This window comes from Stegastes partitus, unplaced genomic scaffold (assembly GCF_000690725.1).
Source record: "Stegastes partitus isolate 25-593 unplaced genomic scaffold, Stegastes_partitus-1.0.2 Scaffold495, whole genome shotgun sequence".
NCBI lineage: Eukaryota > Metazoa > Chordata > Actinopteri > Pomacentridae > Stegastes > Stegastes partitus.
In genome coordinates, this window is record NW_007578226.1 from 11,165 (window position 1) to 26,584 (window position 15,420).

The 15,420-nt window shown below is 41.5% G+C and overlaps 1 protein-coding gene across 1 annotated transcript; it reads right to left on the minus strand.

Annotated features, from left to right (window-relative positions):
• Positions 1-7,631: 7,631 nt before the first annotated feature.
• aamp (angio-associated, migratory cell protein) lies at positions 7,632-14,335 on the minus strand. The gene is made up of 11 exons (XM_008287295.1): positions 14,019-14,335; positions 13,157-13,300; positions 12,466-12,585; positions 11,771-11,910; positions 11,318-11,462; positions 10,447-10,530; positions 9,807-9,922; positions 9,636-9,730; positions 9,464-9,554; positions 8,966-9,120; positions 7,632-8,261 (listed from the first exon to the last, which is right to left on the minus strand). Exons 1-11 carry the CDS (start codon positions 14,107-14,109, stop codon positions 8,186-8,188), a joined length of 1,257 nt encoding a protein of 418 aa, XP_008285517.1. The 5' UTR covers positions 14,110-14,335; the 3' UTR covers positions 7,632-8,185.
• Between the last annotated feature and the right edge of the window lie 1,085 nt (positions 14,336-15,420).

The window sequence follows — 15,420 nt, forward strand, 5'->3', positions numbered from 1 at the left end:
ATATTCTCACTGCATAAAGAGGAAGCCGTTACACAACATATTCAGAAGTAAAATGTACGACGGAGGGACAAAAAATTCGACACATTCAGAGAGCAGAAGGATGAAAACAGCATTATTATAAATACTATGTAGGGGAGAGATGCTGAGTGACACATTTAGACTCTGTGGTGAAGACACATGACAAGACATGTGCCTTTCTGTCGTCTCTCTGAAACAAATCGAGCCCCTTTGTTAGCTAACAGCAAATAAGAGCGCATGTTAATGGACGAGAGGCTGCTGTCATTCAATAATTCATCGGCTCCGCAGTTACGGCTTCCCTTGTGTCTATTATATTCTGGAAAGTGCTGCATAACCTGAGATAATTTAACACAGTTTAAACTGAAGGGGGAAATGTACAGTGAGCTACAATAACCCACACCTACATACTGCACATAAGTATGATTAAACTCTGTTATGTCGCCTTGTTTACGTCAAATATTTTCCATGTTAAATATCTTACAGCTGCAGTAAAACGTTATTTTATAATGAAAAATGCGCCTAATACACGATCCCGACAATAAAAACACGCGTTGCATATGTAACACAAATACGAGGCATGAGTCTTGTAAGCCCAATGAGGGGTTTTATGGTATCAAAGTCCTGCTCCACTTTCAGTAAATGCTGGTTTTAAAGGGTCTTTAAAAAGGTCGACACACAGAAACAAATTGGTTTTCCAACATTACTGCCTCATCAGTGATGCCTTCGTTTATCTCTGACAGCTTCCCCCTTTTAATTCACTTTTAACCTATTTTGCAGAACTTTTCTGTCACAGAAGTAGATGGTTGGTTTCCAGCTACACATTGCATGCATTAATCTAAGTTATGCTGGAACATAAAGAATTAAAGAACAACAATGATATGTGGAGAAATGATTGATTGCACAAAAAAAAGAACAAGAACTTATTGGGGGAAAGAAAAGCAGGAAGATCTTTACCTTTTTGTGATGAGCAGCTCAGTCATGTATCGGTTGCACTTCAAATAAAATCGTTTTTTTCTTCTCGCTCTCCTCCTCTGATCATATTTACAAGACAAAAGTGCAGAAGCCGTCTTCTTTATCCAACTCAACGAGAGCTCGGACGGAGCGAGCAGCCAAGACTGTTCCTCTCAGACACTTTAAAGGGGAAGTGCACGCTGAAGGAGGAGGATGAGGAGGAGGAGGAGGAGGAGGAGGTTGCAGCTGTTGTAACCAAAGTGTCTCTTCCTGCCTGCTACGGATGAGGCAGCAGTGTCCACCACCAACCCCGACCTACTAACTCTTCCCTTTGTGCTCCTTTAACCGCCGGTTCATTTGTTTTAACCGCTGCCCAGGACTGACGCGCACGTCCATGAATGGAAGAGAATGGAGACCTGTTATCACTGAAGCTGATAAGAACATTCCAGTCAACATCAGCTGGCGTGGCATGCGCTCTTGTCCTCACGCCCTCCACGACGGGCCCCCGAACGCTCCCACAAATCTTCTGCAAATATTCAGCAGCTGAGAACGCAGTTAGAAAATGAAGAGATTGGCAAATAAACCCATCATTTAAACATCAAACTGTGCAGGTTTTGTGTTGTGGCACATTTACAAGCCGGTAAAGTCCGTCTTGTGCAACTGATTGTTTGTCAGACCTCTAAGAAGTTTACTTATGCTTTCTAGTAATTGTTTAGCCAACACAATGTTGTTTTTCACAAATATTTAGAAGCTGCACAGGCCCTACTTCCTTTAGCAATAAGATCAGGAATTGAAGTTCCTGAAGTGGGAAATTAGATTAGTTTGTATCACTTAAGAATGAATAGATGTAGAAATAAACACTAGATTAAACTTTACTGTTATTACAGCAAATAATATACAGCATAGGTGTACACAGCAATATATAAATACACAAGGTAATACATTTCTACACGTATAAATGTATAAAGAGGAATCCATATGCTGTTCTTGCATTTTAATATTCGATTTATCTGATTCCTCATGTCAATTTTGTGCCTCAGTGAAAGAGTAGCTTGCATTGCTAGTCTGGATGCTAAACGGAACAAACCTGTTTACAAGTTAATGTACATTTTCTGCTTGAAAATACTCAATTTTACATTTTTAATAGGCTGGAGGGTCATTAAATAACAATACATAATACAATTTGGTGTATTTGAGCTTCCTGACAACAACAAAACAGCTTTTCATGATGTTGCTTAGCGCATAGCGGCGGACAAGCTATTGTTAGCTGCTAGCTGCCACAGTTTAGCTTCCTTTAATAACTGAATGCACAAAAAAGGCACATCAATGCTAAAAAAGTATACTTATTTATCAGGACATTTATGGGAAAAAGGATTTGATTCTCATTTGTGCCATATGTTGAGGGTTGCTACCACTTTTGCGTGTCAGTTAGCTAAGTGTCGCTAGGAGAATGTAGCATAAACACTAAAAGCGTGGGGAAACAGCTAGCTTGGCTGCGTGGGAAGTTTAAAAAATAAATGTTTTAACACTTTTACAGCTCACAAATGAACATATTGTACCTTGTGTGTTTCATTCCTCCACAAACAGAAAGGTAAAAACAACAAGTTGAGGTTTTACGATGCATAACTGGGAGCAGTGATTAGCATCGAGCTAACATTAAGCTTGTTTTTAATTGTTCACAGAAGAAAACACTCCTCCATGCAATTACTGTAAGGTGATACATTTATAAATAATTTGACAATATTGCTGTTTTCTGTACACAATCACAGGAATAAACTTTTAGCTGTTTTTACCACTAATTTCTTTTAGACAAATCCTTCACCTAACCCATCAACGTAGCTGTCGCTCCTGACAAATCCGTTCTCTTAAGTGGGTTAAAACAAATGCAAAGATGTATTTCCTCCTATTATTTGGCTCAGCGCTGGCCTAAACATATACATACAACCTTGTGTACGTCTGAACTCATAACAGCTGTCACACTCGCCTCACATTTAAACACAGCGCTGGATGGAAGGCCGGCGCTGACCTGCTTCGTTGGCCAAACACGGAAGACTCCTTCAGAGGTAGTTTCGGAGGAGACCCGGCGCTGATAGAGATGGACGAGCTCCAGTTAGATAATGGTTTTAAACAGAAACGTTCCAGAGTCTGGAGAGACACCAGGCAGGGAGGACAGGCTGGACATCTTCATTTACAAAGGAGGAGACGGAGCATCTGGGCTTCACCGGAACACCAGGTCCCCTCACAGCTAAATCAATTATCTAATCTGGTTTAATGCTACATGCAGCGGAAAAGTTTAATGTGATAAGATGAATAAGCTCAGCTGAGAACGGAGATCAATGCCAGGTTCGTGGCGCCACCAACTTTGATTGAGAGCAACCGGAATTTATTCATTAATTGTATTTCAGCTCCGTTAATTTCAACTGATGCTCGACTATTTGGGACGTAAACTAAACAAAAAACTTTTCAACAGTTTTCCAACAATATTTAGTTAATTTGAATGTATTTTATTTCATGATAACTCATTTCTGAGTGCATTTACAGCTAAAAATTAGATATTTTTTCATCATGTAAAAGTTATTTATTACCAATAAAGTTAATTTTCAATTTACCAGCTTTAAAGGCCAATAACTTTAACATGGTTTTAAATAGCACACTTATAAGGCGTCGTAATAACAGAAAAACAGGTAATTTTGGAGAAAAGTAGTTCAAAAATTAACAAAACTGAGAAAACAGACATCAAAACAAACTGTAGCTAATGCTAGCTAATAGCCTGATGGTTTAGCTAAACTCAACTTTTTTCTTGTCAAACTGAGTTTAAAAACCACTTTTATACTCTATTATGTTAGCAACTTAGTTTACTGTTCCACATACACATAATAAAGCCTAAATCTTAAATTATACTGAAATAAAAGTATCAATATTAGGACTTCGAAAGCTAACTAGCTAAAGCTAACTAGCTAAAAGCTAACTAGCATATGATTTAGCGTTCCTTCCATGTTTGAATGTGTTTCACTCACGATTGAATTTTTAAAATACTTTGTAGAAATAAAGAAGAAGAAACAAGAACATATTGTGTTTTCATTTTAGATGCTTCAGATGTAAAGTATTGGAGTATTTTTTAGATTTCAGATCATTACTATCCGTGACTATTGTTCGTCAGAAAAACAGAGGTTTCTGTTTGACAGTTTCACCTTAAACCCCCTTTTTTTTCTTTTTTTCCATCGACTGCACTCTTTTATCCTCAGCTTCTCCGTTTCCGTGGTGACCGCTCGCTGCCGTTTTCAGGCAGCATTGTTAATGTGTTTGTCACTTTCCTCCTCTTCCTCCAGACATGTTTACCTTGGCAGCAGCGCCAGCCTCTCTCGGCCCACCTGCTGTCGTCATGGTGGCCCTCAGAGAAGATGACTTTAATAGGTCCGACTGTGGCTCCGTCCAGGTCCGAAGGTAATAATCCAACCAGCCTTTGTCTTCACGTGCGTTTACCTGCTGTGACAGAGGAGGAAAATATCCTGCGGCCAGTGAACGCCTCGCTGGGCAGGTGTTATTTTTCTACTGAAACAGGAGTAGAGTATAACTGAAAAACTATCAGTATTGATTAACTATATTAAAAAAGTATCAGTAGGAACTCAATGCAGTACATCAAGGTTGAGGGGATGTATTGCTCTACCTTTGTCTTTAAAATACCCCAGATGTGCTCTATGTATTTGACAACACACTTGGTTAGGTAATCATTTTTACTATTCTGAAACTTTTGTGGGATTTTGGATCATTATGAAATATTCACCTTCTGCAGACCAGGAGTCACCTCGTCAGACTGGATTCTGGTATCTGGTATATCCACATTCGCTGATGGCGTCGTCTATAAATGTGTCCAACACCTTTCATCATACTTCCACCTCTGTGCTTCACTGTCAGGTCATTAAAGCATCCAATAACAGCAAACATACTGGACCCCAACGGAGCCAAACAAACTTACCTTGGTCTCATCTGACCAAACAATAGACTCCCAGTATTCTTTTCATGTTCTTTATCATACTTCCATCTTGCAGTTTTACTACAACTAGAAGGTGTTTCTCTTGGATGCTGCCCATAGAAGTAGACATTTGGAACCATCCTACATGTTGCCTGAGCTGTTACAGATTGATTTCCACTGATAAACCCTTCGCCAAGTCACCTGCCGGTCTGTTTTCCAGGGTTGAATAGTACAAACAGCACACTGTCCGACTGCTGCAGCTACTAGTGGTACTACGGCTCGTTCCATACCTCCTGATTACTGCTGCACCCACTGATTTTTATGTAAGCTTTTCCATCTTTTCTAAGTCTCTCAATCAGATTTTTCAGTTCCTCTGGCGGTTCTTCTCCATCGACATCGACACAGCCCATAGCTCCAAAACTGAGAAGGTTCCACAGCTCGTTTTATAACCATGCAGTTATATAACCTGTTCGTTATCTCTGGTTTTCTAACTCCTGTGTCCAAGGCGTGTTCACTTAAGTTTGGTTCCTGCAATATCAATATCTAAATGATTTGTTTTTGATTGTTCAGGAGAGAAAATAGTCTACTTCAATTCAGGTGTTGAGAGGTGACACAACTTTGAATCTGATGAAATGTTATCTCCTGTTTGTACACCATAAAACTAAACAATATCCACACAATCCATGTGCAGGTGCTTCGCTGTCCGTCCAGGAGAGCTGTGCGTGTGCTCCTTCATAAACACACAATGACTGCGTAAGCCGAGGAAGAAGCACTTGTGCTCAGGATACCGAATGACGCTTGTTTTTGCCTCGTGGACGGTCAAGAAGAGAGGACGACCAGAGGGCAGAAATAAGAACAACAATAGCTGAAGCTGAAGGAGCTGAACCGGTCGTCCTCTTTGAGAATAACAGTCTGGTCTTCATCAGTCAAAGCTGCCAACATGTCGCTCGTACATCCATTAATATTAGTGATTATACACTTGGCTGCACAGTACGAGCTGCAGTGACTCGACGTTCTGATGTTCCTGCCTTTGACTCTGATGCAGACCAATGCAGGGCGATGTGGTTGTGACCTTTATGTTTAATTGCCTCCTATCAGTCACATGGTAACGTAAACATACAAGGATGTATGTTCAACAAGCAGCTGGAGATCTGATGTATTTCCTGATTGTAGAAAGAACCGATTGAGACAGTTCTGCTTTGTCTGGGTCAGAAAGATTGTGGAGGTGTGCATCATCACAGTCTGCACTGGGTGGGAGTTTTATCTCACGTTCATGCAAAAACAAAAATAATCTCAAACAGCATTAAACCTGACTGAGAAACTTTATATCAAAATAAAAATGTGAAAACCTCATAATTTGGTATGTTTTACATCAATAAATAATACAAACTCGCTAATAGTGGAGCCTGGAGTTTGTTAATTATCGTGACTCGATAATCCGACACTAAATGTAAAATCTTCTTTTATGTTGGATTGTCAAGACGGAGGTCGACATACGAGGAGGGCTTGATGCTTGAAGGCTCATTTGTTGTTAATATTTATTGTCTATAGTTGTTATAGTAACTAGTAGTGCTGGTCCGAACAGCACTTTCTGGACTCTGGATATTTGGGCCCAATTAATGATAAATATCAGAATATTCGGCACGGTCGGGGAGGACACCGGAACGCACAGGCAGTACTTGGCTGCTGATGCTAGTTTAGTTAGCGCTCACACTTCTGTTTCCAGTGGCGGCGGGGGAGTGGCAGATACGCTCCACCGGTACCATCCATGTTTACCTCTGTAAACACTGAGCACAGTCACTGCATGTAACGTCGTCGTGTCCTCTTCTGCGCATGCGGGACACTTTTGGGTCGTATGAAGTTCACACAGCAGATCACATACAAGTCGCATTTAACTGGAAATGAGAACGAACTTACAAAAAAAATCGGGATTTCACCAAAAAATCTGAATGTAGCATCAAGTCCTGCAGTGTGAACGTAGCCAATCTGTGGGATTGTTCAGTCAGATAATACGCCGTTGTCCTTATTTGTGACATTAAATGTCATGTCGGAGTCAGAATCTAAGGCTGCCGGTATGTTAAGGCTGTTTTTAATGGTTTCTGTTTGTTTTTCCTAAAAACCTGTCGGATAGCAACGTTTAGGATTGTTAAGGGTCGGGTTATTGAGTCACGACTGTATTTATTTTTGAGCATTTTCACCTTTTTTTTTTTTTTAATGCTGTCTGTCAAGTTTTACTACAAAAAAACCCAAAACATAAATAACATCTTGTGCATTATTTGTCTGATCAAGCTTATTAAAATATTTCAAAATAAGAGCATGAGGCGGCAGGAGGATGTATAACTTCTATAGGCGACATTAAAGCTGTTGATCAAATCCATCAAGCACCGAAAGCAATCTGGGCTACAGATCTATGAAATAATAAAGAACTAAACTTCCTTTTTTGGGCTTTTAAAGTTGAGGTCAGTCACATATTTTCTTCCTTTAATCAGATCTGGGCTGTCATCTCAGACTGACTCACCTCCTCCGTTTACTCACATCTGATAAAACGATATCAAACGGATCTGAGTTAAAACTGAATCACTGACAGTCTACAAAACGATTCGCCGCTTATCAGATCTGATAAACACAGATGAGAATGGACAGATTAATCTAGACGACGGCTGGAGTAAACACAAGACTCGTAAGAGCGTTCGGCTGAAAATGACTTTTAATGGTTCCCCAGAAGAAAGTATATTATTATTTTTTGTATTTACACTTGAGTTTACATCAGAAAACTGGAGCTGGAAGACCACGGGCGCCCTCGAAGGGCTGAGGACATTTGGCAAACGAAAAACACTCCTTTTCTCTGTGTTGTTTGTATCTTTCGGAGGACAGAACATTAAAAAGGGACGTCGAAGGCGAGACACCAGTCTCTGAATTTCACTTTGTTTAGTCTCACAGATTCTTGAACAAGAGCGTACTTAGACCCAAATGGTGAGCAGTTTGTTTTAAAGAATCTCTAAGGTGTGCTGGAAGCGGCGTCAACATCTTGAGCACGTTTGAAAACTGAAAAAAAAATCATCTTTGGGCAGCTACAGTCCTACGAAATCAGGTCGGGTAAGATCCACACAGGGGGTATTTTAAAATCCTGAGGAGGAAAGAAGGTAAAACCGGTTCTCCGCTGGAGGAGAGCAAAAAGTTTGATCGTCTCTGATGATTCTCCTGAAATTCGTTTTTTCTCTCCTCTTCGATTCGTCCTTGTTTTTACCGATCGGGTCTTTGGAGGCAGAAAACTTTCGCCTGGTTGTCTCCTGAAGCGGTGACGGCGAGAGACGCCTCCCTGAGGACACAAGGGAGGATTTAGGTTGAACAGTCAGGTCAGGAAAATCTCTGGATAGAAAACTTGTGGGAATTTTTGAAAGCACATGTTGTCTTGTGATTTTGTTTTTATTAATCGTAGCTTCAACGTGTTCACAAATACACAATCTACACACCGAGGGAATGAAAGAGTTCATACGTTTCATGGTGATTCAGCCGACATATTGAGTAGTTTACTGTCAGATAACAGGAATCCCAGACTGCTTTTAGGTTTTCTATTCTTTCTATGATGCTTTCACAACCAGAAAAGTAGAAATAAAGAATATTTTCTCAAACTACAGCGACTGCAGGGGACGTTTGTGTTTGCTCCTGTCACAGTTTTACTTATTTCATTGCGTATAAAGTCCTGCACCTCTATGGAAGCAGAACAACTACGACTAGAAGGACAGAGAACCTAGAAATGTATTCAATGACACAGCCTGCAGTTCAGCTGAAAAATCATTTCACATGGATTCTGATAAATTATCATGATTTCAGGTTAATTTTCTTTCTGCAATTGCACATTAAAGTTGATCTGAAATTACACATCTGACAATTCTTTCTGTTTTCAAAGTTTCTGCCTCTGATAAATGCTTTTATTTTGTTGAATTTTCAACAACCACACGCCTGTCAAACCCTTCGATGGGTTTACAGAGGTATAACCGGTATCCTGCGGCCGAGTCGTACCTGTTGACGGTGAAGTCGAGGATCTCTGCCGTGTGGCCGCGGTACTCCGACACCATGTTGCCGGATCGAGCGTCCCACAAGCGCAGCGCTCCGTCTAAGCAGCAGGTGGACACCACAGAAGAAGAGTCCTCCCACTGCAGGTGAACGATGCCCGCCTGGAGGGACACAAAACAGCTTTTAGAAACACATCTCACACATTGAATAGAGGCTTTTATCACGGGTTCAAAATAACGTTTGAGCACATTTTTCTGTCAGATGACTGATGGAACCGTTTGACAAACTCTCCTCATGTGCAACTGAGAAAACAAATTCCTTAAGTGGACATCGTGGCGTCTCTGGATGTGTATGTTAAGACATCATTCAAAGCAGACCTCCCTGGTGGCGGCGGGTTATATGACTACAAAGCCTGCGTACTGTACACAGAGCCGAGGCAAGTGTGAATCCATCGTGTCACACTCGGGAGACTATAAACAAACAGGAAGGCTCCGTCTTTCTCACCTCATGCTGGCACCTGTGTCTCAGGACCTGCGTTGACAGGTCATATATGGCCAGAGTCCCGTCCAAGTACGCCACGGCGATGAGCGGCAGGCTGGGAAGGACGGGACAGACCAAACGTTAGAAATGCAGGATCTGTGCCACTCAGACTCTCTGCTCTTGTGACGCCACTCACATGTTGCAGAATCCCACAGACTCCACAGAGTTGGACTCCTCCTCGTCTTTCGATCCTTTCGCTTTGCCTCCTTCCACAGAAAACACTCCGACCACCTTGAATAAAACACAGATATTAAAAGCTGCTCAATAAACACTCCCCTCCCCTCCGCCGTCTGCTCCTTATCGTCACCTTTCCCGTGGCGGTGTTGATTAGCTTGGCAGAACCGTCCACAGAACCCGTCAGCACCAGGGAGCCGTCCTTGTTGCAGGCCAGGCAGGTCAGCGCCCCCTGGTGGCCGTCCTGACCTGTCAAAGCAGCAACACGTTAGTGGGAGAGCTCCTTCCACAACGATCATGAGAATAAATGTAAAATCCTGCTCATGTAGATCGACTGTATGTTAAGAAAATGTCCTGATGTGCGATGTTATGACTTGTTTACAACCTAAACCTAAAACATTTTAAACTCCAGGCTGTTTTTTTTTTCCCACTGAACTACTCCTTGGGCCAGTTTTTCCAAAGACAAGCTTATATAATTTGTTTACCCTTGTTTTAGCTTCCTTTCCTGTTTTATTGGACTGGAACGCTGGATTTGATTAATGTCTGGTGCTTGAACTGCTTCCTTTACTGGCTTTTATTTATTATTGTCTTCTGTTTAGACAGAACTTTGTGTGTCATAATTCCTTTAATGTAGAATTCACACGATTAAACTAAAAGCACACGATGACCTCTCCTCAGCTCGGCTTCTCCATCAATCTTTATACTTATTCTAACACAAAACCCAAACATGTGGAGGCAAAAGTGACACGAAACGATAAATGATTGAGACTCACCTTTGATGACGTGGACGGAGTTTCCCTGCTTCAAGTCCCACACTCGGACCGTTCCATCCTCGTAACCCACCACCGCACGTTTACCTGGAGAATTAAAAAACAAAAGCATATTTCAGTGTGTTTGACCTGTGTTGACGTGCCGAGCTAATCACAAACGTCTATCTAATGTGAGAAGGGTTTGATACGACGATTGGCTCAAACTTTTTATAAACCCGCCCCCTCACTGTGAACCAATCAGAATGAGCAGCTGCCTCCAAGTCCACCAGGTTTACTGATTTTCTACAGCTGCTAACTCAAAAACACCAAATGTCCTGCTGCTGGCTGTAAGACTGAACACAAGAGCTTTCAAGCATCCCCACTTTTGTTATCGACGGCAACGCAACCACAACAGAAAGAAAATGAGTGTTAGCATGTTGCAGCTAATGTGGCTAACACTGCCATTAGCTTTGGCTATTTGCCTGCAAGTCGGAGGTCTTAAAGATCGATTTGTAACTAACAAACAAAGACTGGATGGGTGGTTTAGCTGGCTTCTCTCCTGCTCTCTGTGCTCAAATAAGAGCGTGTTTCAATAAAGAATTTACTAGGCTGATGTCGTTGATTCTTTCTTTTGCTTTTTTGTTTGTGAAACATTTTGCTTCTAACATTTGCTTTACTTACATATGATGGATTGTTCTCTGGTGTCTCCTAAAGTAAGCTGCATTTTTAAGTTGTAAGAAATGAGTTTAATCAAAAGCGAAGGAGGTTTTACTTTTAAAATCCTGTCCCAGGTCAGCTCATCTATCCCTTTAAATGTTACTACATACCTTTTTTTTGTACTTCTAAATACTATAAAGCATCTTCAAACTCCGAGGCTTGTTGTCTCATCTCTCACCGTCAGGGAGGACTTTGCCGCTGGTGGCCTGGCAGGCGGGACTCTGGAAGGTTTTACAGTCTCCTGCAGGGATCTTCCACATCCACACGTTGCCATCATTGGTTCCCGCCAGCAGCACCGGGGCGCAGGGATGCCACTCCAACCACTGAGGAAGAAGCCACAAGCTACGAATTAACTCCTTTCCTCTAATTTCCCCTGCAGTTTTCTACCCGTTTTAATTAGAAGGAGTTGTGTGCCTTGCTGAGGAGAAACTCAGCAGTCGTGGTCGAGGACTGGAATCCCGTCTGATCATTCACTTCCTCCCCGAGACCACAAATTCTCAGCCTGAGCTGTCATCGTCTCTTATTTCCTTATAAATTCCTCCAGCTCCAATAAAAGACTATAGTGCTGACAGATGCACAAACTAAACGGACACAAACACACGACTCAGTGTTCTTCAGGTTAGACTCGTACCTCCAGATCTCCCACTTCGAAGGACCAGATCTCCTCTTTGGTTTCCACTTTCCAGACTTTAATCATGCCGCTCATGTCACCCGAAGCCACCAGGGAGGAGTCGTGGCTGAACACGGCGCACGTCACCGAGTCTTTGTGACCTGTGCAAACAAAACAAAAAAAAAAACTGCTTTTGAGATCTCGCATAGACAGACCGTTGTTAGTGGCGGTGATTCTGAAAAAGGAAGAATTCTCCACATTCTTCAAGGTGAACTCATCTTAGCACCTCATATGTTAGTTATTTTCTCCATGTAGGTAACATCTAATATTTCAGAGCGTGATAATATTACGCTCCATATCGCTGCCAAATACCGTCAGCGTGTATGAGCGGCAACACCAGAAAGAAGCCGCGGAAACCACTTGTGTGGAGGCGCCACGAGCAACGTGTCATCGCCAGCCAATCCTGTCCTGTGATTTGTGTCATGTGGTAGCAACATGCCGCTTTTGTTTACGCATAATAGCCAAAGGCACAATGCGACCGATTTCGTGCAGACGGGTCACAAATGCTCTACAGTTGGCTTGGAAGAGATCATTCCCATTAAAATCCTGACTAATATTGCAACATCTGTTAAAAAAAAACCTACTGGTGAGATTAAATAAAAGGATCCAAGCGGGTTTTGAGTAAATGCAGCTTTCATTCTGCCTTCAACACTCACCTGTGCACTCCAGCAGAACCTCTCCGTCGCTCACCCTCCAGACATAAGCCTTATCATCCTCTCCTCCTGTTACAGCCATGCTGTTTGTCGCCGGGTCCAAACTCACACAAAACACCGAGCCTGAGGAGAGAAGGATTAGAGAGAAACTTAAACCTTCAACGGACTGAGGCTGCCTGACAGCTGAGCCTTGTTCGACAAGCATTACTTGGAGACCTCGTGTGATTTAAAAACTGCACCCCTACGTCTGTGTTTCACTCAAATGTACCGGCATTATCCGTGGATATGATATGAATAAGGTGCTGCATAATAACTGCTGATCCTGCTAAAAGACAGCAATAAACTGCCATGTGTCATCCATCTAATCATCCTTTAAAATGTTGTTCCTCTGATGGATTATGTACGCTGTGCAGCAACACGAGCCTCCTGAATTTCCAGCCAAAATGCTCCAAGCTTTCATTTACAACCACCAGGGCACCCACCATAACTATTAAGGCAGAAGAGAGGTGCGGAAAAACAACAAAAAAACAACTTTTATTTGGCAAAATATATGAGAGAATTTGTGGTGTCATTTTTACTGCAAAAATGAAAATAAAATACGGTAGATTCACGTTATCAAAATCACAGACGAATTCCACGATGATTGAAAGTTATCAGAGGTCCCCAACAGCATCGATCTGAGGGAGGACGTTACCGGTGTGTTTGGAGAAAGTGAGCTCGCTGTCATCCTGCTCGACTTCAGCTTCCATCTCGTCCTCCGTCTCCCAGCCTTCGTTGTCGTTGTCCGCATTCCCGGCGTCTTCAAAGTCGACGTCCCCCAAGTCATCCGCCAAATCATCTTACGGTCAGACAAAAAGCAAGTTAACACCCTCGTTTTCTCTCGCCTGCTCCTCATTAATTACCTGAATGGTTCAAAACACAGCAGCAACACTCGACGATCACACAACCCTTGTGTTTGTTGATTTACACTGTGCTAGAATTTAATGGGATCCTGTTACTTACTTCTAAATCTAGCTCCACATAACACCTCTTCATAGAGCTTTTATCCCTTTTATTCTCCACGCAGAACCTCTCAGATAAGTTGCTGTTAAAAGCTTAACTCAAAGGGGAACTTTAATGGTTTTAGGTCCCATTTCTGACAAAACAGCTAAATGCTTCAATTTAAAATGCTTCAAAAATGAACCTGCACAGACAGGAATTTGAATTTAATAACGCCTTGAGTAAGATTTTATTGTAGTTTTATATTTTATTGTTGCTTTTTCATGATTGGTTGTTTTATGCATGCTTCATTGTCGCTTCTTTTTGTACAGCACCTTTTAATTTCAATTTTGAAGGGTGCTAAAGAAATAAAGCTATAATAATAATGATAACAATAAAAAGAAAATTGTTCTTCAGGTGGAAACCCATCCAACAAACCAACTGTCATTTGATTAGTTTATTTTTTAAGGTCAATTCCAGTTACCATAAACTGTGATTTATCCTAACACTGGCTGTCTTATGAGTGCTTAAAAGGGAAACATTGAGTAAATAAGGACCGTAAACTGCCTCCTACTCACCTGGACCAGGCTCCGCGTCGTTCAGGTCGATGACTTCAATGATTTCCTCATCTCCATGCAGCTGGATAGCGTTCTCCTCCGTGTTATCCATGCTGTTAGCAGCAGGCTACAAGCTAGCAAAACAACCCCAAAAGTGCCGAGTAAAGCTAAGTTAGCTCACCTAAATTGACGCTACCTCGCTTTCAGCGGCGTTCAGAGTCCTAGCAAGGTTAAAAATAACACTTCTAGTCACGAACGACTCTGTCAGCGTTGTGTGAAATTAGACAAGCTGCGGTTAAATGTCAGAAACACTGTATCCCCAGGTTTTCTTCACATGTTGCTGCGACTGGAGGCACGGGCGCAGAATGATGACGTGAGAACGTTACGTCAACTGGAGTTGTTTACATCCGGGTCCACAAGGTGGCGCCATGATATGACAAAAGACCCAGGTAATAATAATAAAAATAATCGTTATAGGGTTTTTGACAGTTATTGTCATATTTTTATTCTGCACGTTTTATTATTTGTCTGTATATTTACTGCAGATGTGTTTTGAGCTTCAGTAAAATACACTGTTGCTCATAAAGTTGGAATAAAAGTATTTTTTAAATCTTTTCTCATGAGATGACTGTGACAATGCTCTTTATTCTTAACAGCTAAGGTGTGTATCTTCTCAAAACTTTATTGATATCACAATATACATATAATACATACCACAGTAAAAAATTAAACCACAATTAACTTTTGCAAACTGTGTACTCAGGCTTGAACAAAATCGGGGTATTGAACAATAGGATTAAGGGTTTTGTTTAAAATTTTCAACCTGATTTAAAAGGAAACACACATTTTAGGGGATTTCATGCATAAAAATTACTCTTTCAAATATCACTCAGTCACTAGCATTGAGTCTGACCACCTCTGACACGGATCAATGCATTAAGACATGGTGGCATACTGTCCACAAGCTGGTTGATGGTGTCAGTGGGCAGGACGTCACACTCTTCAGTCAGATCCTAAAGTCAGAATTGGTTTCACCTGGTAACTGGGACTCAGTGTGTAATCACTGCACCTGGTCAGAAGTGATCACTGATGTGTATCAGTAGAGGAAAACAAGAGGAACGTGTCTAAAAACAAAATATATTCCAGTTTTATGGGCAACAGTGTGGTAAAAATGTAAAAAATCAGTTTGCAAGTGAAGGTAAATTTTGTATTTTATGTGTGTTGCCTTTGGGAGATATCCCCCTGCTGTTTTGTATTGTTTGGTTGTCTGATCTACTGCTTCAAAAACCAATATCCGATGTAAAGTTTGCTCAAATAAAATAAGATAATCATAGAACAGTCAAGCCATCATTATTTACAGCACATGTCAATCAGTTGACACAAAGTACTTCCCAGTAGAGAAACATAGCTGGTGTTAACAGGT

Coding starts and splice junctions, on each gene's coding strand:
- aamp (XM_008287295.1), bottom strand. CDS start 14,109: ATGGATAACACGGAGGAGAACGCTATCCAGCTGCATGGAGATGAGGAA. Junction 12,586..13,156: donor CACTTTCTCCAAACACACCG/GTAACGTCCTCC, acceptor TTCTCTCCTCAG/GCTCGGTGTTTTGTGTGAGT. Junction 8,262..8,965: donor CTCGACTTCACCGTCAACAG/GTACGACTCGGC, acceptor TTGTGTCCTCAG/GGAGGCGTCTCTCGCCGTCA.